Consider the following 23,178-nt stretch of genomic DNA (forward strand, 5'->3'; position numbering starts at 1 on the left):
ATCATCCTTCCTGCATCTACCCTGTCGAACCATGCAAGAACTTTGTATGTTTCCATGAGATCACACCTCATTCTTCAAAGCTGTAGAGAATGTAGGCCCAGCCTCCCCCAATGTCTCATCATAGGACAATCCCGCCATCCCAGGATTAATCTGGTGAACCTCCGTTGCACTCCCTCTATGGCAAGTATACCCTTCCTTGGAAAAGGAGATCAAAACTGTACACAAGGCTCCAGGTCTGGTCTCTCCAAATGCAGAAATCTCTTATACTCAGATCCTCTTGCAATGAAGGCCAATATACCGTTTGCCTTCCCAATTGTTTGCTGCATCTGCATGTTAGCTTTCGGTGACTCACGAACAAGGACACCCAAGTCCCTATGGACATCAACACTTGCCAATCTCTCACCATTTAAGAAATACTCTGCATTGCTGTTTTTCCTATCAAGGTGGTAACTTCACATTTTTCCACATTATATTCCATCTGCCATATTCTTGCCCATTCACTTAGACTGTCTAAATCCCCTTGAAGCGTCTTTATATCCTCCTCACAACTCTCATTCCTTAGTTTTGTGTCATCAGCAAACTTGGAAATATTACATTTGGTCCCCACATCCAAATCATTTATGTAGATTGTGAATAGCTGGGGCCTGAGCACTGATCCTTGCGGTACCCCACTAGTCACAGCTTGTCAATCTGAGAATGTCCATTTTTCATTCCTACTGTTTTCTGTCTGTTAACCAATTCTCAATCCATGCCTATATATTACCCACGTGCTGTAATTTGGCTTACTAACCTCTTGTGTGGGACCTTTATGAAAAGCCTTCTGAAAATCCAAATACACCACATCTACTGGTTTTCCTTCTCTATTCTGGTTACATCCTCAAAAAAAACTCCAACAGGTTTGTCAAACATGATTTCCTTTTCATAAATCCATGTTGACTTTGCCTGATTCTACCATTATTTTCTTAGTGTCCAGTTATTACATCCTTTATAATCTATCTTAGGCTAAAATATACTAATCATCTTTACTGTAAGAAGTACAATTATACGGAAGAATGAAATTAGCACACTCGAAGAAAAATGTTACTTAATGCTTTTTTTTCAGTTCAGTTGTTTTGAGATTGAGTCCTTTTCCAGATTGCTTATAATTGTGGTTTAAAATGTGTAATCATAAACACCACTATATACCTAGAACCTTACCTCATTAGGGAGGGAGTGTTGGGGTGGCTGCTTTGAGGTTGGGAAACCCGGAAGAATGGATTTTCCTCAGGTCCTGCCAAATTTAACAGCATCTCATCTGATCATTGCAAAAGAAAGGATAGCTTTCATTTTAATTCTGGTCAACTCAAAATCATCAATTTCTGGTTCTCTATATTTGCAATTAAGGATTAACAAAAATAGTAAATAGCAAAAGTTTTAATACCAATCCCTGGCAGGCCACTGCTGGTAACCAGTCTGTAGCTAGATCCAAATCCTTTAATCACTGTCTCCATACAGGCATGGAACCAACTCTCAATCCACCACAACAGATTACCACTATTCCTTTAAAATGCTAATTTGTAGATTAATCTGTTAAACAGTACCTTGATCCAAAGCTTTTTGAAAGTCCAGGTAGATGATGTTTATGGGGTTATTCTCATCCACTATCCCAGTGACACCTTCAAAAATTTCAGATTGGTGAGGCTTAACCTTCTTTTCCAGAAGCCATGTTGGGTTCACAAGAACACAAATAGGAGCAGAAGTGGACCATATGACCCATCTAGCCTGCTCTGCTATTCAAAAGGATTATGGCTGATCTTAGGATTCAACTCCACTTTCCCACCTGCTCGCCACATCGCTCGATTCCCTGAGAGACCAAAAATCTGTCTATCCCAGCCTTAAATGTATTCAACAGTGGAACATCCACGACCCTCTGGGGTAGAGAATTCCAAAGATTCACAACTGAATCTGAAGTAATTTGACTGAAGTAATTTCTCCCTCATCTCAGTCCAAAATGATCTGGCCCTTTATCCTGTGATTGTTCCCCCGTGTTTTAGATTCCCCGACCGCGGAAACAATCTCTGTGTCTACCCTATCCAGTCCCTTTAGAATATTGTATGTTTCAATGAGATCACCTCTCATTCTTCTAAACTCCAGAGAATACAGTCCCAATTTATTTAACCTTTCATCATAGGACAACCCCCTCATCCCAGGGGCCAATCTAGTGAACCTTTGTTGCACTGCCTCCAATGCAAGTATATCCTTTCTTATATGTGGAGACCAGAACTGCACGCAGTATTCCAGATGTGGCCTCACCAAAACCCTGTACAATTGTAGCAATACTTCCTTATTCCTGTACTCCAATCCCCTTGCATTAAAGGCCAACATGCCATTTGCTTTCCTAATTGCTGTACCTGCACGCAAACTTTCTGCGGTCCTTGTACAAGCACACCCAAGTCTCATTGAACATCGACATTTTACAAGTTTCACAACTTTTAAAAAGTATTCTGCTTTTCTATTCTTATGACCAAAGTGCATAACTTCACACTTCCCTACGTTATACTCCATCTGACATCTGGTTGCCCACTCACTTAACCTGTCTATATCTCTTTTGCAGCCTCTGTGTCCTCCCCACAGCTTACCTTTCCACCTATCTTTGTATCATCAGCAAACTTAGATACATTACTCTCTGGGCTAGATTTTAAGGAGCCCTCGATGTAGGGATCTGTGGCTGAAGATGGCCCCCGATGAGGCCTGCAATGGACCTCGACGCAGGCGGGGCCTGGCACGATGCTCCCGGCAGCAGCAGGACACGGTAGTGAACGCCCCCCCCCCCCCACCCACCGCTCGACGAGGGGAGCACATTCACCATATTCAAATAAAGGAAATGAATCAATTTGCATGTACTTACCATTAATCTAGATGACCCGCTGTGCTCTTCAGCCCTGCGGCCGGAACTCCCACGCCTTGGGATCCCTGTCCAGGGAAACGAGGCTCAACCCTGGTGGGGAAGGGGGAGAAGGTAAGTTTCTGAGTGTGGGGAAAGGGGTCAAATTAACGTCATGCATCAAGGGGATGGGGGGAGGGGTTGAAGTTTAAAGTTTGTGCAGTTTGGGGGTGTAGAGGGAAGGTCAGATGGTAAGTGCTTTGTGGTAGGGGGGAGGGCAAATAATGTAATTATTGGGTGGTTGGGAGAAGGGAAAAAGATGTATTTATTTATTTTCATTTCAATTTTTTTAAATAGACAAATAAGTCAGTAGGGCTAACGGCCCTTTAAAAATGGCGTCGGCGCCTGCACGAAGGCAGCTGATGCCATTGCCGGAGACGGAAAGCCCGCCCCCTCCACTTGATTGGCCGGGGGTGGGGGCGGCAGCGGCGCAGTCCGGCCTGGCTATTTAAATGAGCTGCCGTGATTGGAATTGTGATAGCTCTTTGTGCGGCCCACACGGGCCGCCATTTTTCGCCTCACCATGGATTATTCAGCCCTCTGTCTCTCCATTTAAGTCATTAATATAGATTGTAAACAGCTGAGGCCCCAGCACTGATCCTTGTAGCACTCCACTATTTTCTGCCTGCCAACTTGAAAGTGCCCCGTTTATGCTCGCTCATTGCTTCCTATCTGTTAACCAATTCTCTAGCCATGCTAATATATTACCTCCAACTTCATGAGCCTTTATCTTGCCTATTAACCTTTTGTGTGGCACCTTTATTGAATGCTTTTTGGAAATCCAGGTGTACTACATCTACTAGTTCCCCTTTATCTACCCTACTCGTTACATCCTCAAAATACTCTAATAAATTTGTCCAACAGGATTTCCCTTTAATAAAACCATGTTGACTTGTTCTAATCCTGTGCTTTTCTAAGTGCATTGTTAAGACTTCCTTAATAACAGATTCTAGCTAACTGGCCTGCAGTTCCCTGTTTTCTCTCCCTCCTTTCTTGAAAAGTGGTGTAATATTTGACAACTTCCAATCTGATGGGACCGTTCCTGAATCGAAGGAATTTTGGAAAATCATAGCTAGCGCATCCACTATATCTGCAGCTATCGCTTTTAGAATCCTAGGGTGTAGGCCATCAGTTCCTGGAAATTTGTCAAATTTTAGTTCCTTAAGTATCTCCAATGCTTTTTCTCTGCTAATAGGAATTTCCTTGCTTTTTTTTTTAGCCCCTAGGTTACCATCTATTTCTGTTATGGAACTTTTGTCTTCTACTGTGAACACAGACACAAAATATTTGTTCAATATCTGTGCCATTTCCTCGTTCCCCATGATAATTTCTCCTATCTCTGCTGCTGAGGGACCAGTTTTTACTTTAGCTATTCTCTTCCTTTTGATATACGCATCTTACTATCTGTTTTATATTACTAGCTAGTTTACTCTCATATTCTATCTTTTCCTTTTTTATCAACTTTTTGGTGGCCTTTTACTGGGTTACCCTGAAATAGCCTTCTCTATTAGAGATGCACTATATGACTACTCTGATAATGCCCTCAAACATTTTATCTCTTACTGACGGGGTATTAGGCCTAACTTAGTTGTACTTTATACCCCTTTTAAAAAAAATTGGAGCTACATTGGCCACCTTCTAGTCCAGGGGATCAGCACCTGATTCTGGTGAGCTATTTAAGATAAAGGCAAGGGGCTTGCATAATACTTGATAGTCATTACAGTGATGTGGCTGCTAGGTGACCAAGGCCTTGAATATTCAAGAGTACTTGACATTTTGGAAGGACAGGAAGGTAGGAAAAGGTGGGGTAGCTCTGTTAATTGACCTGAGTTCCAAAGATCAAGATGTAGAATCAATTTGGGTAGAGATGAGAAATAGCAAAGGTAAGAAGCCACTTGTGGGAGTAGTTTATAGGCCCCCTAACAGTAGCTGCACTGTAGGACTATGTATACAGGGAGAAATAATGGGGGCTTGTGAGAAAGGGTGATTTTAATCTACAGATAAATTGGACAAATCAGATTGTAGAGTGTATTCATGACAGTTTCTTAGAGCAGTACGTGCTAGTGCCAACCAGGGAGCAGGCTATTTTAGACCTGGTAATGTACAATGAGACTGGGTTAATTAATGAACTCATAGCAAAGCAGACTTTAGGTAGCAGTGATCATAACGTGATTGAATTTTGCATTCGGTTTGAGGGTGAGAAGTATGGGTCTAAGGCTAGTGTTTTAAGGCAATTACAAGGGTATAAAGGCAGAGTTGGCTAAAGTGAACTGTGAAATTAGGTTAAAGGGGAAGACAGTAGAGGTGCAGTGTTAGGCATTTAAGGGGATATTTCATAACACTCAGCAATGATATGTTCCAGAGAGAAAGAAAGACTCTGAGACGGACACACCATCCGTGACTAACTAAGGAAGTTGAGGATAGTATCAAATTGAAAGAAAAAGCATACAATTCCGTGAAGATTATTGGTAGGTCAGAAGATTGGATAGAATTTAAAAACCAGCAAAGAAGGACAAGAAAACTGAGGGAGAAATTAGAGCATGAGAGAAAGCTAGCTAGAAATATAAAAATGGTTAGAGCTTCTACACATTTTTAAAAAGGAAAAGAGTAAGTTAAATAACCGTTGGTCCTCTAGAGAGCATGTCTTAATTAATGGGGAATAAGAAAATGGTGTAAGTGTTGAACAGATATTTTATTTGTCTTCACTGTACAAGACAATAGTAACATCCCAGAACTACTTGTAAATCAAGAGGTGAAAAAGAGGGAGGAACTTAAAACAGTTGCAGTCATCACCATTAAAACTAAAGACTGACAAATCCCCAGGACCTGATGGCCTGCATCCTAGGGTCTTAAAAGAAGTAACTGCTGAGATAGTAGATGCATTGGTTGTAATTTTCCAAAATTCCCTAGATTCTGGAATGATCTCAACAGATTGGATAATGGCAAATGTAACTCCTGTATTCAAGAAAGGAGGGAGACAGAAAGCAGGAAACTACAGGTGTTAGCCTAACATCAGTTATAGGGAAAATGCTAGAATCCATTAAGGAGGTTATAGCAAGGCACTTAGAAACTTTTAATGCGATCAGTGGCGTCAACGTGGTTTTATGAAAGGGAAATCATGTTTCTCTCATTTATTAGAAGTTCTTTGACGAAGAAACTAGCAATGTGGATAAAGGTGAACCTGCAGATGTGTACTTGGATTTCTAAAAGGTATTTGATGAGGTGCCACATCAAAGGTTACTACACAAAGTAAGAGCTCATGGTATAGGGGGTAACGTTAGCACGGATAGAGGATTGGTTAGCTAATAGGAAGCAGAGAGTAGGGATAAATGAGTCATTTTCAGGTTGGCAAGCTGTAACTAGTGGAATGCCACAAGGATCAGTGCTGGGGCCTCAACTATTTACAATCTGTATCAATGACTTGGATGAAGGTATGGTTGCTAAATTTGCTGATGGTACAAAGGTAGGAGAGTAAGTTGTGAAGAGGATATCGATAGGTTAAATGAGTGGTCAAAAAATTGGCAGATGGAGAGAACTGTGGGAAAATGTGAACTTGTCCATTTTGGCAGGAAGGATAGAAAAGCAGTATATTATTTAAATGGAGGGAGATTGCAGAATCTGTGGAACAGAGACACCTGGGTGTCCTGGTACATGATTCACAAAAAGTTGGTATGCATGTACAGCAAGTGATGAAGGCAAATGGAATGTTTTATTGCAAGGGGAATGGAATATAAAATGGGAGTTTTGCTACAGTTGTACAAGCGTTGGTGAGAGAACATCTGTGTACAGTTTTGGTCTCCTTTGTTAGGGTATTAAGTTGTTAATCGATGTTAAATACCTTGTAGTTGAAGTAATAGGGTGAACAGGTGTTGGGTGTTGATTAGTTAATTGTGCTCGTGTGTGTGTATATATAAAGAGCCAGTCAGCACTGGCTGGGTGTTGTTAGGAGTGGAGAAGTAAGCTATGTGGCAAGCAATAAACATTCTCTACCTAAGCATTCTAGTCTCAGTGTCTTCTTCGCAAACAGGCTTAGAGGTTTCTCTAACATCCTTACTTGAGAAAGGATATAATTGCAGTAAAAGCAGTTCAGAGAAGGTTGACTCGATTCATTCCTGGGATGAAAGGGTTATCTGATAAGGTTGGGCCTGTATCCATTGGAGTTTAGAAGATTAAGAGGTGATCTTATTGAAACACAAGATTTTGAGGGGACTTGACAGGGTGGATGCTGAAAGGATATTTCCCCTTATGGGAAAGACTAGAACTAGGGGACACAGTTTTAAAATAAGGTGTGTCTCATTTAAGATGGAGATGAGAAGAAATTTTTGCCCCTGAGGGTTGTTAGTCTGTGAAATTCTCCCCAGAAAGCAGTGGAGGCACGGTCATTTTACATGGACTTCAGTAAGGCTTTTGATAAAGTCCTGCATGGGAGATTGGTCAAGAAGGTAAGAGCCCATAGGATCCAGGGCAATTTGGCAAATTGGATCCAAAATTGGCTTGGTGGCAGAGGGTGATGGTCAAGGGATGTTTTTGCGATTGGATGCCTGTGTCCAGTGGTGTACTGCAGGGATCAGTGCTGGGACCCTTGCTGTTTGTAGTGTACATTAATGATTTAGATGTGAATATAGGAGGTATTATCAGTATGTTCGCAGATGACATGAAAATTGGTTGTGTTGTAAATAGTGAGGAGGAAAGCCTTCGATTACAGGACGATATAGATGGGCGGATCAGTGGCAAATGGAATTTAATCCTGAGAAGTGTGAAGTGATGCATTTTGGGAGGACTAGCAAGGCAAGGGAGTATACAATGGATGGTAGGACCCTAAGAAGTACAGATGGTCAGAGGGACCTTGCTGTACTTGTCCATAGATCACTGAAGGCAGCAGCACAGGTAGATAAGGCGGTTAAGAAGGCATTTGGGATACTTGCTTTTATTAGCTGAGGTGTCGAATATAAGAGCACGGAGGTTATGATGGAGTTTATAAAATGCTAGTTAGGCCACAGCTGGAGTACTGTGTACAGTTCTGGTTGCCACACTAGAGGAAGGATATGATTGCACTGGAGAGGGTGCAGAGGAGATTCACCAGGATGTTGCCTGGACTGGAGCATTTCAGCTATGAGGAGAGACCCGATAGGCTAGGGTTGTTTTCCTTTGAGCAGAGAAGGCTGAGGGGGTCCTGATTGAGGTATAAAAAATTATGAGGGGGATAGTTCGGAAAAAACTTTTTTCCTTGGTGGAGGGGTCAATAACTAGGGGACATAGATTTAAGGTCAGGGGCAGGAGGTTTAGAGGGGATTTGAGGAAACTTTTTTTCACCCAGAGGGTGGTTGGAATCTGGAACACGCTGCCTGAAGGGGTGGTAGAGGCAGGAACCCTCAACATTTAAGAAGTATTTAGATGAGCACTTGAAACGCCATAGCATACAAGGCAATGGGCCAATTGCTGGAAAATGGGATTAGAATAGATAGGTGCTTGATGGCCGGCATGGACACCATGGGCCAAAGGGCCTGTTTTTGTGCTGTATGACTCTATTGAATATTTTCAAGGCTGAGTTGGATAGATTCTTGATTGACAAGAGAGTCGAAGGTTATAGTGGGTAGACAGGAAAGTAGAGTTTAGGCCACAATCGGATCAGCCATGATCTTATCAAATGGTGGAGCAGGCTCGAGGGGCCGAATGGCCTACTCCTGCTCCTAATTCGTATGTATGCATATCCCTCCATTCTCCAGAGCTTTTGGGTGAATATTAGTTCTAAGTCCCTGATTTAACAATATCCTTGGTATTACATGCTACAGTGTATTATCCGAACAATATGCTCCAATTGTTTTGTCTTTTTGTATTTTTATATTTGCTAATTACTGCTTGTTGAACCTTTTTCATTTCATCAAAATATTTGTCTTTGTTTGCTATTAAGTGGGCAGAATTTAAATCATCGTAGTTTAATATCTTGCACATTAGCAAGTTCTGCGCGAGATGATGTTCACCTTTTCTATTTTGGGTGGGTGTGTAGTGCCCTCTATTGTAGTATTAGTGAATTGCAGTTGGTACTTTTTTTTAAAAAGGAGGCTGCCATACTTCACTGTTTTATATTTTAAAACCTTTAAATTTAACTGTTTTGTATCATAGATGAAAAGGTGCAGTTATAGAAATGTTATTTGTGGTCGAATTGCAGTGAGCTGTAGAAATTTCAATTCAAGATGTCTTGTTAAAATTGATGAATGAAGATATAACAATTGGAGCAGAGCATTCCTTGCATTCAGTTTGCTTGTCAAATAATAGTGTCAATCCTAAATACATTTGATTCATCTCCGTGTAATCAATTGAAAAAGACAAAATTGAGACATGATTAAAAGTAGCTGCATTGTGATTCCCAAGCAGCTCTGATCAGCCATCTAATGGAGCCCATAAACTCTTTTCAGACATCGTGTCTGATGCTCTTTAGATATAGATATTCCCACCAGTTCACACAGACGTACTTTTTTTTTATAACACACCGCATCCAAATTACAATTATTGACCATGCTGCTCAGTTAGTAGGTTTGATACCTACAGTTCTGTTAGTTTCAATGAAAGATCATGGTTTTTCTTGAGCCTTTTGTTTATCAAGTCTATTTTGGCTGATAGTAGGAATATCAGTCAAGTGGAGATCCTATTGTAGAGTTTGTCTTCAGAGAACATAGTACATTGTCTTTTAAACCGGAGTGTGCATGCCATTTTGATAATATAAAGTGAATGCAATTGTTCTAGTGGAGTATGCACATCTTCTTTGGCCTCCTTGTCGCGAGAGACAATGGGTAAGTGCCTGGAGGTGGTCAGTGGTTTGTGAAGCAGCGCCTGGAGTGGCTATAAAGGCCAATTCTAGAGTGACAGACTCTTCCACAGGTGCTGCAGATAAAATTGGTTGTCGGGGCTGTTACACAGTTGGCTGTCCCCTTGCACTTCTGTCTTTTTTCCTGCCAACTGCTAAGTCTCTTCGACTCGCCACTCTTTCGCTCCGCCTTTATGGCTGTCCGCCAGCTCTGGCAATCACTGGCAACTGATTCCCACGACTTGTCAATGTCACAGGACTTCATGTCGCGTCTGCAGACGTCTTTAAAGTGGAGACATGGACGGCCGGTGGGTATGATATCAGTGACGCGCTCGCTGTACAATGTATCCTTGGGGATCCTGCCATCTTCCATGTGGCTCACATGGCCAAGCCATCTCGAGCGCCACTGGCTCAGTAGGCTGTATATGCTGGGGATGTTGGTTGCCTCGAGAACTTCTGTGTTGGAGATAGGGTCCTGCCAAGGATTCTCCGGAGGCAGCGAAGATGGAATGAATTGCGACTTCGCTCTTGGCTGACATACGTTGTCCAGGCCTCGCTGCCGTAGAGCGAGGTACTGAGGACACAGGCTTGATACACTCGGACCTTTGTGTTCCGTGTCAGTGCGCCATTTTCCCACACTCTCTTGGCCAGTCTGGACATAGCAGTGGACGCCTTTCCCATGCGCTTGTTAATTTCTGCATCGAGAGACAGGTTACTGGTGATAGTTGAGCTTAGGTAGGTGAACTCTTGAACCACTTCCAGAGTGTGGTCGCCAATATTGATGGATGGAGCATTTCTGACGTCCTGTCCCATGATATTTATTTTCTTGAGGCTGATGGTTAGGCCAAATTCGTTGCAGGCTGCCGCAATCCTGCAGACACTCTTCTTTGTGGGATGTTAATGCAGCATCGTCAGCAAAGAGGAGTTACCTGATGAGGACCTTCCGTACTTTGGTCTTTGCTCTAAGCCGGGCAAGGGTGAACAACCTGCCATCTGATCTTGTGTGGAGGAAAATTCCTTCTCCTGAAGACTTGAACGCATGTGAGAGCAGCAGGGAGAAGAAGATCCCAAACAGTGTAGGTGCGAGAACACAGCCTTGTTTCACGCCACTCAGGATAGGAAAGGGGTCAGATGAGGCACCGCTATGCTGAATTGTGCCTTTCATATTGTCATGGAATGAGGTGATGATACTTAGTAGCTTTGGTGGACATCCGATCTTTGCTAGTAGACTGAAGAGACCACGTCTGCTGACAAGGTCAAAGGCTTTGGTGAGATCTATGAAAGCAATGTAGAGGGGCATCTGTTGTTCGTGGCATTTCTCCTGTAGCTGGCGAAGGGAGAACAGCATGTCAATAGTGGATCTCTGCTCAAAAGCCACACTGTGCCTCAGGGTAGACACGCTCAGCCAGCTTCTGGAGTCTGCTTAAAACTACTCGAGCGAACACTTTCCCCACTATGCTGAGCAGGGAGATTCCACGGTAGTTGTTGCAGTCACCGCGGTCACCCTTGTTCTTGTAGAGGGTGATGATATTGGCATCGCGCATGTCCTGTGGTACTGCTCCCTCATCCCAGCACAGGCAAAGCAGTTCATGGAGTACTGAGAGTATAGCAGGCTTGGCACTCTTGATTATTTCAGGGGTAATGCCGTCCTTCCCAGGGGCTTTTCCACTGGCTAGAGAATCAATGGCATCACTGAGTTCCGATTTTGTTGGCTGTTCGTTCAGCTCATCCATGACTGGCAGAGACTGGGCTGTATTGAGGGTGGTCTCAGTGACAACATTTTCCCTGGAGTACAGTTCTAGGTAGTGCTCCACCCAGCGGTCCATTTGCTTGCGTTGGTCAGTGATCGTGTCCCCTGATTTAGACTTGAGGGGGGCGATCTTCTTGATGGTTGGCCCAAAAGCGCTCTCAATGCCATCATACATTCCGCTGATGTTTCCGGTGTCCGAGGCCAGTTGAATACGACTGCATAGGTGTTGCCAGTCGTCATTTGCGCTGCGCCTGGCTGTTCTTTGTGCAGCGCTTCTGGCTGCTTTAAGTGCTACGGATGTTAACTCGCTGGGGGCTTTCTTGTAGTTCAACAGTGCAATGCGCTTAGCGGCTATGGCAGGTTCGAGCTCTTCAAAGTGAGGTTGAAACCAGTCTGCATTCTGCTTCACACGTGGTCATTGCTGAGTCATAGATGGCGTCTCTGATGTGGGCCCACTATAATATAAAGTGAATGTAATCGTTATAGTGGAGTATGCACATAGGGTAGATTGTTGTAACAAATTTCAGATCTCACACTCGATGTTTTCTCTGATTTAGCAGTATCATCAGTCTCCCCTAATTAAACTTTTTGGTCAGGAGGTAACCTGAACTACCCAGTATCTAATCCTTTGATAATACGTTATGACTTTGGGGTAATAATGCAGCATTTTGTTGTGCAGACTGGATATGGTGATCTCCTGTGTTTCTCAATATGTCTTTTTCCTGTATTCTTGAAGATGTATGTTCCAGTGAAATGAATCCAATTGTAAATCAACAAACTGACATGAAATATGTAAACAAATTGTTGAACTGAATTTTATTTCATAGTGTTCCTTGGGATAAAAAAAATAAAGCTAAATGCACTTTTTGACTAGCTATTTTCTAAACTTAGTTGGTTCTAATTTTAAGGGTGTTCTTGCCTTCTGTGACCTTCCACTGTAGATTCCTGCAGGCATCTGTAATCTCGGTTCAGCAGGAAGCCAACAACTTGACCTCTAACCACGCCCCCCCACACACCCCGGCCCAGTGTTCTGAGCTTGGAGATTCAGTTCAGCTACCAATTAAAATGAGTACTGGCCTCCTGTGTGAATGTTTACTGGAATGTCTTGATAAACCTTCATTGTCTTAAGCTGATGTGGTATTGGTTCATCTTTTAGATCTAATCCACATTCTCAAAAGCTTGTGTGTGCTTATCAATTTAACTCCTTATATGCTGAATTTAATTTACACTCAGTTCAATAAATTAATCTGGAATCCCTCCTAAATCCCAAAGTATAACATAGAGGACGGGTTTGAATCTTGATTTGGTAATATCCAGTGAATATAATTGTTAAGGAAGGTAGATTTTGATTTCATTTTCTAGTATGCTTAAACAGCATACTGAAGGCACCGCATGGCACTTCTGGCTTGGTACAGCATTGACCAGGTTCACAGTAAGAGGTCCTGTAGCTGTACTGCAACCACAGAAGAGCATTTCTTCTGCATAAGTGAATCTTCAATAGCAACAGCTTTATCGCCAGATTAGAGGCAATTTATTCTGTAGATTTTTTCCGTTAAGAATTTGTTGAGACCACCAAGATACCTCCGAATTCTCAGAGGAACAAGAGAATGATTTTATAATTGGCAGAGTTGGGGTTTAAAGGATAGTTTGCTGTTCCATTAAGGCACTTAGTTACAACACCTCTGGGACTAAACCCGATTTTCAGCTTAGATGTGAAAATGGATGTGGGCCAAGAGGGCACATATCCCCATTTGAACCTGATATTGGATTGTTGAACTACTCAGCCACACTTGTATTCCTTCAATGATTCAGTGAGAACCTAAGCTGTATAAATCATGAAGGGCCCAGGCTCAATCCCCTGGCTCATGCTGACTGAGCTGATCTCACATGGAATGACAGTAGGAGTACTGCTATTTGCATCACTGTTGCTGGGTGAGATTGAAATTTCAATCAGGTAGGCTTCCTGATCACTGTCCAGAAAATTCCTTTTGAAAGTGCATGTGTCTAGATCTTGGGTAGGACAAGATCAGACTTGGCTATGATTCCTCCCAAAGTTGAACAGCCTACCAACACACTTGGCATACACATGTGGAATGGTTACCTGGCTAATGTCTGGAGTGCAACCACAATCTGTAGAACTGTTCCCAAGCATGAATCAGCACATCTGAGAAGAGTATTTCTTTCTGCAACAGTGAATTATTTTTCATTTCTTGCACTGGTCTTTCTGAATGAGAGAGAAATTCAATAATTACTTAAGAATGAACATCTATGTATTGAGTCGGTTGAGATCGTTCAAGCTCCATTTCTTGCAGAGTATTTTTTGCCAACAGCAAGAGGATAAGTTTGGTTTGAGAGTTGTGGAAGGATAGTATATTTTTCTGCACAGGTAGCCATTTTGATTTAGGGAAGTATTGTTGTGACTGCTTATTGTTTGCAGCAGGGATTAAGAAAATAATCAAATTTTCTTAAATTATCTTTGTGCAGTTAAATTAATTTGAATAGTACTGGGGAAATTTGGTGTACTCTTGGGGCCTAATTTGGAGAAGGGATTGTATAAGACATTGAGACATACTGAAGAATAATTGATCATTCAGGTTTTTAGATGTGAATTTTAAAGAAAAATGAAATGCATGGATGACTGATTTATATAGAGTGTAGGTGTAAAGATTCCAAATAACACTAGATTGAAGCTTCCATTAGATTCCCCAATTGTTTGCTTTTTGTAAAAGGTAAAATTGTTTGAAAGAGTTTAAGGGGCTAACTTTTGCCTTCACCACCTGGGCAGTATGCTCTTGCCCATTATAGAACTACCTGAATTTCATCCCATTAAAATCCATTGAAGTAAAATCATGCAGGTACTATAATAGGCGGGAGATCTGCTCTACCAGATTACTGTCCAGCGGTGAAGGGGAATATACCCATTGGTTTTCTGTGAAATGGATTTCCAGGTCACATCAATACACTGAGGAAAAACTTATTTTTGATGAGAAGATGCATGGGCTTATGGTTGTTTTTACAATAGAGAGTGCATTGGATCAAATCTTTCCACAGTCCATGATATATTTTGGTATGATTCATTTCACAGGCATGAAGTAGGAAGATGGGGCCCTGCAGGCCCATCAAAAAACTCTTCAGGGAGAATGCATCTGGCCGTTGTGGCTTGTGGACAGAGACTGGAAGAAACTCTAACTATGCTGAAGTCTGCAGTTTTGTTTAGTCAGAAACCACTTCATTTCCACATATTTGCAGAAGATGAACTCCATGAGAAGTTCAATAGCTCGGTATGTACCTTCATTGATATTGAACACACCTTTTCTCCCTTAAACAAGTTTATAAAGAAATTTAGCAAGTGTCCTGTGGGTATATTTCTATTTAATGCTATTACTGCCATTTTTTCCCTTTGCTTGTCTTGCAGGGTTAAATATCTCCTGTGCTTAGGATGACCTCCTCTCTGGCCTTTGCTAATTCTACTTTTTGGACAGCTTGGAGGTGACAGTGGTTCTGTAATAACTTAGTTTTTTTTCTCCCCACCCCAGAATGAAAAGATGCTTGAACTCCACTCGGTACTTTCCCACACAAAGCAGATCATTGGATTGGCAGGAGAAATTGCCTAAATGTGCTGGTTGCATTTGGCTGGCAATTAAAATTGTTAGAAGATCCTGTTAGTAATGCATTTCTATTTTACACACAGCTGGAAACCTGGAAGAAAGCATTCCATCAGAAGTTCAGTCACACCATCTACCCAATAACATTTCCAGCTGTAAGTGCGGCGACATGGAAGAAACTATTCAAGCCCTGTGCTTCACAGAGACTCTTTCTACCTGTAAGATTCATTTTAAGTGTTTTATATTGAAATCTATTGCAACAATTATGTTACTTGGTATGACTGTTTAATGAAAATGTTTAATTAAGAATGCTAACATGAGGCTACTGTATTTCTTTGTTCAGATACTACTGTCTCAATGTGGGACTTTTCCTGAAACTGTAGAAACAAAAGTAATTATGGAATATCCTAATGCTTTTATTTTTCAAGGAAATATGTGGACATCTTGTTACGACCGACCACTCCTGTCAAAGCCCCCAATCAAAATATACGATTCTGATTGTGGTGGGACTGTTAATTCAATCCCGTCGGCTCCACAGATCGGCTAACGTGTCATTTAAAACTTTCCAAATTAAAGAAAGACCCAGCCAAATTGTACCATCTATTAACCCCCAAATGAGGCTAACCAAACCAGGTGTCTTTAAATCAACAAATTAACTCTTTAATTAGAAGAACTAAATTCTTAAACACTATGAAAATATAAACAACATTTAAAAAGGAAAAAAATTAGAGTCCTTGCAAATTTACAGTCCAATGTTGCTTGAAGTCCTCAGAGGATGTTGCTTTCCTTCTCCAGCGAATTTCAACAATTAACGACTTGCAAACACTTTCAATAGAATCAATCTGACTTTAGAGTTTTTGAGGGATAAAAGATTGTCACAGTCTAACTTCCCTTTCTTCAATTTAAATTACCAGAGATCTCTGTTTTGGCTCGACTTTTTTTTAGAATTTTGGGAGATAATAAACAGACTAAATTTCTCTTCCTTCAGTTTAAGTGGTTGAGAGCTCTTTTCAGGTGTGTTCATCACAGCTGTGTCCTCTGTGTCTCTCTGTGTTAGAACAAACTGTCTTACTAACTGCCAGTTCAAAACTGAATTGTAACAAATGTATCACATCAGGCTCACTCCCTGTGGCTATACCTATGGTAATGAGAATGCACCCTTTGAATCGCAGTCTCCAAATGGCTGTTTCTAAGGCAACGAAAATGCACCTTCCTATAACTCCTAAGGCTTGCTGGTTCTTAAAGCAATAATGATTCTAGGCAAACCGCATATTACGAAAGAAAAACTACAGGACCGTGACAATCGTGATATTTCCTGTTGACATCTTATAATTAGGCCACTCAGTTCGGCTTGACATTCAGTTAGGCTTTCCCTCAAATAACCAGAACATAAGAAATCTGTTTGGGTATAGATTATATAGAAAACATATTTCCACCTGGCTCCTGTTTCTGAACTGAAGAAAAAATTGCAGCATTCAAGGTAGGGAGACTTTATCATGGTCAACGGTTCAGTCAGGTAGCTTGTGAGGTATTCTGCTACAAAATGGTTGATTGGCCTCAAGAAAGTAATCATACTCCTAGGCAAAACAGCTTCTTGAAAATCAGCTGACGTTCTTTTGGTATCATGCTAGTGGACTTTACTCATTGTCTTCACTCAGTATCCTGTACAGAGTGCTGGAGTTGAGATGTTAGATTAACTGCAAATCACGTGGTGAACAGTGTCTCCAAGCATTCTTCTTGCTATTGGAATACATCATTGTTGGGTTGCGTGAACGCCTTTGGTATCTCTCTGCTCCCACATTGCAAAGAAAGGCCCAACATGAAACAAAACAGAAGTTCAGTTTTCTTTGACCTGAACAATGTTTTCTATGACTAAGTCCTTTGACTTGATTCTTGAACCAGGCAGAAAGTGATTTCCATTTGCTTTTTATGGTTAGGTTGTTAGTGTAGTTGGTGTAACACAGTTTTTATTTTGTTATTAGGCACTTACTTTTTATAATGGCATATAATAACTATAGGCATTGTCAATTGATATCAACAGTGTTTTTATATAGTGTTACGTACACCAGATTCAAATTATTCCTCTTCATTTCTAAGGCTATCCACAGCCTCAGCCACTATCTCTTGATAATCAGACTCTGGCCTCTGCAATCTTCTCCCTCCATTTCATCATCGGTGGTGGAACCTTCACCTCTCTTGACGCAACTCTCTCCAGCCCTTTCTCTAAACACCGCAACCTTGCTACGTCCTCAGTTTTAAAACCAATTTTTTTTTCCAACCATACTTAGAATGGTTGTCTTTCCTCTCCCACTACTGAGAAGAGAAATGCTTCAGAAGTACTTTGTCACTTTTTCCACGATAAAGGTTTGACATAAAATACAAGTTTTTTTTTTTTTATTCCCTCAGCACTCATGGACACCTGCCATAGTTGGTGTTTGACGCATGAGTTTTCATTAAAAATCTATCACCATGTCTTCCTCTAGTAAACAAAGACTCCTCTAAGGGGAGGACAACTTTCACCACTGCAGGTGGTCACGATAGATGCCTATCTTCCAAAAACAATGGCTGGAGTCTTGCTGAGGTCCTGCACTTGTATGTTTGCCAGCCTGTGATTTTTTTTTTTCCCCCGCCACCCATGGACAGCAAAATCACAGGCTAGTGAGTGCACACTGGAAAATCCCAGCATTATATCTATTTTCCATATTTATCTTGCATTCTCTACCTGCTTGACTTTTGTCAAGTTCTGTATTGTGCAGGGCGATATCGAAATGAAGTGAAAACTGAGATCTGCTGACTATATTATAGTAAGTGGAAGTATCACTGGCACCTCTGCATCAGTAATGCTGAGCATTGTTTGAGCCCAACAAAGTGAAGTCCTGATCAAGAAAAAGGCCAAGACAAATAACCTGTCCTGTCATGCCCATTGGGCCACTTCAGCATAATCAAGATCTAGTGAGAGAGGGCACAGAACATGGCCAAATTGATAACTGTAACATGTCAGTGAAGTAGAAGTCAATATCCTAATGGTATGAGTTGAGTAAAGCTAATTGATGCCTTGTCATTGTCCAGCAACAGTTGAATAAGAGGGTTCCCTAACGTTGTTGTTAAATGCTGCGTTGTCTGTCCTAACTGCTGACAACAGAGGCAGTCCCTCCAAGACAGATCAGCCCAGGCAAACATTTAACCATCACTCCTTTGCATTGAGTGACATCATTTATATGTGGGCTGTTGGTCCTATGCAGCATCTTTTGCCATGAGGGAAAGTCCCTCAATGTTGAGACCAAAACTCTCAACAGTATTTGAAAATCTTGTCAAATATTTGTCAACTTGTTCAGGCTATTAAAAAAGGGGGTTAGATATTTGCATTTGTAATCCAGATGGATCTGCCCCATGGATTGGGGGTAATCATAATCATATGTGCTATTTATATTTTTAATCTTCACTGAAATTGTAGGTGCTGGCCTTGACGCAGACTCCCAAATCATTGTGCACCAAAAAGAGTAACTAGCATCAAAATATCACCAGAAGAGGACATCAATATAAAATGTGTCTTTGTAGGGGCGGCGCAGTGGTTAGCACGGCAGCCTCACAGCTCCAGCGACCCGGGTTCAATTCTGGGTACTGCCTGTGTGGAGTTTGCAAGTTCTCCCTGTGTCTGCGTGGGTTTTCTCCGGGTGCTCCGGTTTCCTCCCACATGCCAATGACTTGCAGGTTGATAGGTTAATTGGCCATTATAAATTGCCCCTAGTATAGGTAGGTGGTAGGGAAATATAGGGACAGGTGTGGATGTGGTAGGAATATGGGATTAGTGTAGGATTAGTATAAATGGGTGGCTGATGGTCGGCACAGACTCGGTGGGCTGAAGGGCCTGTTTCAGTGCTGTATCTCTAAACTAAACTAAACTAGGCTGTCTCAGACCACCAGTTTAAAACCTGGAACAAGGGGAAAACTGAGGGACATCAGAAAATTTATTTTAGATTATACTAATCAGGAGGCTTCAGTGGCTTTAAATTCAGTCAGTGTTTCTCCAGAGCCAAGCCTTGATTGGTTTCTTAGCAAGACTAATAAACAGAGATGCCCGTCCTGTGGAGTGGACACACTGAGCAACATTCCTTATTGAATGACAGTAAATGAAAGTCTTTTATAAATGAAGATAATTCCAAAACAAGCACTGCTGTTGAGGATACTTATAAGAAATTGGTTGTCAGTACAAACGTTCATTTATCAAGGGACTGTTACTGTTGTAAAGTATATTAAATTTTGCCTTTTATATAAAAGCATTTGGAGCTGAAAACCTTGACTCCACAGCTGAATTAAACTGTTTACAAGTAGATGTATCTTGAGCAGTCTGTACTCAGCATATATCTGCACTAAGCTGATTCTACAGTACCTATTTTCCGTTCTTCCTGATTATCTTTGTCCTTTTTTAAAGTTGATCCTGAAGGACGTGGATTCCTTGCTCTATGTGGACACAGACATTCTTTTTTTGCGTCCTATGGATGATATATGGGCATTTCTTGAAGACTTCAATCATACTCAGATTGCTGGAATGGCACCAGAACACGAGGAGCCACGAATTGGCTGGTATAACCGTTTCGCCAGACATCCATATTATGGGAAGACTGGAATCAACTCTGGAGTTATGTTGATGAACATGACCCGTATTCGAAAAAAATACTTTAAGGTAAGCGTGTCTGGATTTTTTTATTGCTTGTATGTGAAACTGTGGCATTCTTTTGTGTACATTGTGGTTTGTTTGATCTATTGTAGTGTATTTTAAAGGAGATAGGAAGTAAATGAAGAGATTCTTCCAAGTTGATTATACCAATGCGTTTCTTTGTGTCAGCCCAATTTTTTATTGTGAAAATTATTCCAGTATTGAATGAAACTGTTTACAAATAGACGTATCTTGAGCAGTCTGTATTCAGCATATATCTGCACCAAGCTGATTCTACAGTACCTATTTTCCATTCTTCCTGATATCTTTGTCCTTTTTTAAGTTGATCGTGAAGGACGTGGATCCCTCGCTCTATGTGGAGACAGACTCTTTTCGCGTCCTATGGATGACATATGGGCATTTCTTGAAGATTTCAATCATAGTCACATTGCTGTTGTTTAGTTGATTATAAATGTTTGTTTATATAGCATATGGTTTAATTGTATTTAATTTGTAAAATGATAGTCAAATATAAAATCTAAGCCAGAAAGCAGCCAGTTAATTAAAATTACATTGTAACTGAACATATATTTTTCCTGGCTGCGATCTACTATTTCAATGTTTGAAATATTTTTTAATCCCTCTTTTTCTGAAGATGCTGACTCATTGCACAGTTCCATGGGGTCAAGCAACCCAGTGTGTTGATCAGGGTGCTATTTTTCATGCATGAACCAGACAAATGAATGTTGAGTGGCGTGGGGTATATTTGACTGTGGAAGCCTAAAAGTCAAATCTGGTCCTGTTCTTATCCAGCATCCACATTTGTACACTTTGCAGCAGCAGTCACAGGATAGTGATCAATATGGGGAGCCCTGACTGATGGTCTCCCTGCCATTGCTCACCTTATCCCAGGGTGCTGATATCAATTGTCGTGTTATACTGCGAATGGAATTCCATCATTAAACAACAGATCTTTTAACAAGTACCAGTTAATAGTTTACAGCAGAATAGTCAGATTTAGTGACCAAATTAGAGAATATTGTAGCAGAACTTTTTAAATTAATGACTACAATCTTAAAAAGTCTACATTCTGCAGGGTTAAATATTAGTAGTTACTTTGACCAGTGGATGGCGCTATTAGACTATCCTTTGGCACCACTGCAACACTATTGGTGCTAGGAAAAGGGTCTGATGTCAATTTAAACATGGAACAAAGCTAATTACTGGATAGTGTATAATATGTCATATGCTTTCCAACTGAAATGCACCGAGAGGAGATAAATTGGTTGCTTATTAAGATGGGGAAGCTGACTTTGGTACTGTAATTATTTTCTGTTGAGCTGTTAGGTTTATGTAGCTGTGGACTGCTCAGATTGGGGAGTTCAGTCATCTTTTCTGTGATGGAATCTGTACAGAGTATTAGAGGGGAATATTTCTCATCTACGCAAGTACTTTTACAAATTCATCACAATATGTGCTTCAATTTTTTTAAATTACTGAATATTAAGCATCAAATAACATTTTGATTGATTGTCACATTTGTACCTGCTACATGCAAGCAAAACAGTTATCAACATTTGGTTAACGTTTTGGGTCAGTGACCCTTCTTTGAGTTCCGAAGGAGGGTCACTGACCCGAAACGTTAACTCTGCTTCTCTTTCCACAGATGCTGTCAGACCTGCTGAGTGGTTCCAGCATTTCTTGTTTTTATTTCAGATTTCCAGCATCCGCAGTATTTTGCTTTTATCAACATTTGGTAATATTTTATGAACCCTTTGAACGGAAGGAAGAGCAAAAAATGGACAATTTATTGTTCTGAATGGGCATCAGAATTATATGCCAAGTTCGTTGAACTTTATATTCATTTGAATATAGTGGTGAGAGAACCAACAAGAGGGAAAAACGTACTTGACCTCGTTCTCACCAATCTGCTTGCCACATATGCTTCTGTCCATGACAGTATTGGTAGGAGTGACCACCGCACAGTCCTTGTGGAGACGAAATCCCGCCTTCACATTGAGGATACCGTCCATCGTGTTGTGTGGCACTATCACCGTGCTAAATGGGATAGATTTCAAACAGATCGAGCAATGCACAACTGGGCATCCATGAGGCGCTGTGGGCCATCAGCAGCAGCAGAATTGTATTCAACCACAATCTGTAACCTCATTGCCCCGCATATCCCCTCTCTACCATTACTATCAAGCCAGGAGACCAACCCTGGTTCAACGAAGAGTGCAGGAGGGCATGCCAGGAGCAGCACCAGGCATACCTCAAAATGAGGTGTCAACCTGGTGAAGCTGCAACTCAGGACTACTTGCATGTCAAACTGCATGAGCAACATGCAATAGACAGAGCTAAGCGATCCCATAACCAACGGATCAGATCTAAGCTCTGCAGTCCTGCCACATCCAGCCATGAATGGTGGTGGACAATTAAACAACTAAGTGGAGGAGGTGGCTGCACAAATATCCCCATCCTCAATGATGGGGGAGCCCAGCACTTCAGTGCGAAAGATAAGGCGGAAGCATTTGCAACAATCTTCAGCCAGAAGTGCCGAGTTGATAATCCATCTCGAGCCCCTCCTGAAGTCCCCAGCATTACAGATGCCAGACTTCAGCCAATTTGATTCACTCCGCGTGATATCTAGAAACTACTGAAGGCACTGGATACTGCAAAGGCTATGGGTCCTGACAATATTCTGGCAATAGTACTCAAGGCCTGTGCTCCAGAACTTGCTGCACCCCTAGCTAAGCTGTTCCAGTATAGTTACAACACTGGCATCTACCCGGCAATGTGAAAAATTGCCCAGGTATGTCCCGTACACAAGCAAGACAAGTCCATCGCGGCCAATTACCGCCCCATCAGTCTACACTCAATCATCAGCAAAGTGATGGAAGGTGTCATCAACAGTGCCATCAAGCGGCACTTGCTTCGCAATAACCTGCTCAGTGATACCCAGTTTGGGTTCCGACAGGGCCACTCAGCACCTGACTTCATTACAACCTTGGCTCAAACATGGACAAAAGAGCTGAACTCCAGAGGTGAGGTGAGAGTGACTGCCCTTGGCATCAAGGCAGCATTTGACCGAGTATGGCATCAAGAAGCCCTAGCAAAACTGGGGTCAGTGGGAATCGGGGAAAACTCTCTGCTGGTTAGAGTCATACCTAGCGCAAAGGAAGATAGCTGTGGTTGTTAGAAGTCAATCATCTGAGCTCCAGGACATCACTGCAGGAGTTCCTCAGGGTAGTGTCCTAGGCCCAACCATCTTCAGCTGCTTCATCAATGACCTTCCTTCAATCATAAGGTCAGAAGTGGGGATGTTCGCTGATGATTGCACAATGTTTGGCACCATTCGCAACTCCTCAAATACTGAAGCAGTTTGTGTAGAAATGCAGCAAGACCTGGACAATATCCAGGCATGGACTGATAAGTGGC

The 23,178-nt window shown here is 41.7% G+C and overlaps 1 protein-coding gene across 4 annotated transcripts in view; it reads left to right on the forward strand.

Annotated features, from left to right (window-relative positions):
• The window catches only part of gxylt1b (glucoside xylosyltransferase 1b), a 90,610-nt gene that overhangs the window by 40,194 nt on the left and 27,238 nt on the right, over positions 1-23,178 (forward strand). For all 4 annotated transcript variants that reach the window (XR_010976895.1, XM_068050984.1, XM_068050985.1 and 1 more), the window contains 3 exons: positions 14,564-14,759; positions 15,170-15,301; positions 19,516-19,767. Coding sequence is in view for 3 of the 4 variants with exons in the window: in XM_068050984.1 (XP_067907085.1) it covers positions 14,564-14,759; positions 15,170-15,301; positions 19,516-19,767 (580 nt within the window). In the remaining variant the exon portion in view is untranslated. The remainder of the gene's footprint in view (positions 1-14,563; positions 14,760-15,169; positions 15,302-19,515; positions 19,768-23,178) is intronic.

This window comes from Heterodontus francisci, chromosome 18 (genome assembly GCF_036365525.1).
Source record: "Heterodontus francisci isolate sHetFra1 chromosome 18, sHetFra1.hap1, whole genome shotgun sequence".
Taxonomy (NCBI): Eukaryota; Metazoa; Chordata; class Chondrichthyes; order Heterodontiformes; family Heterodontidae; genus Heterodontus; species Heterodontus francisci.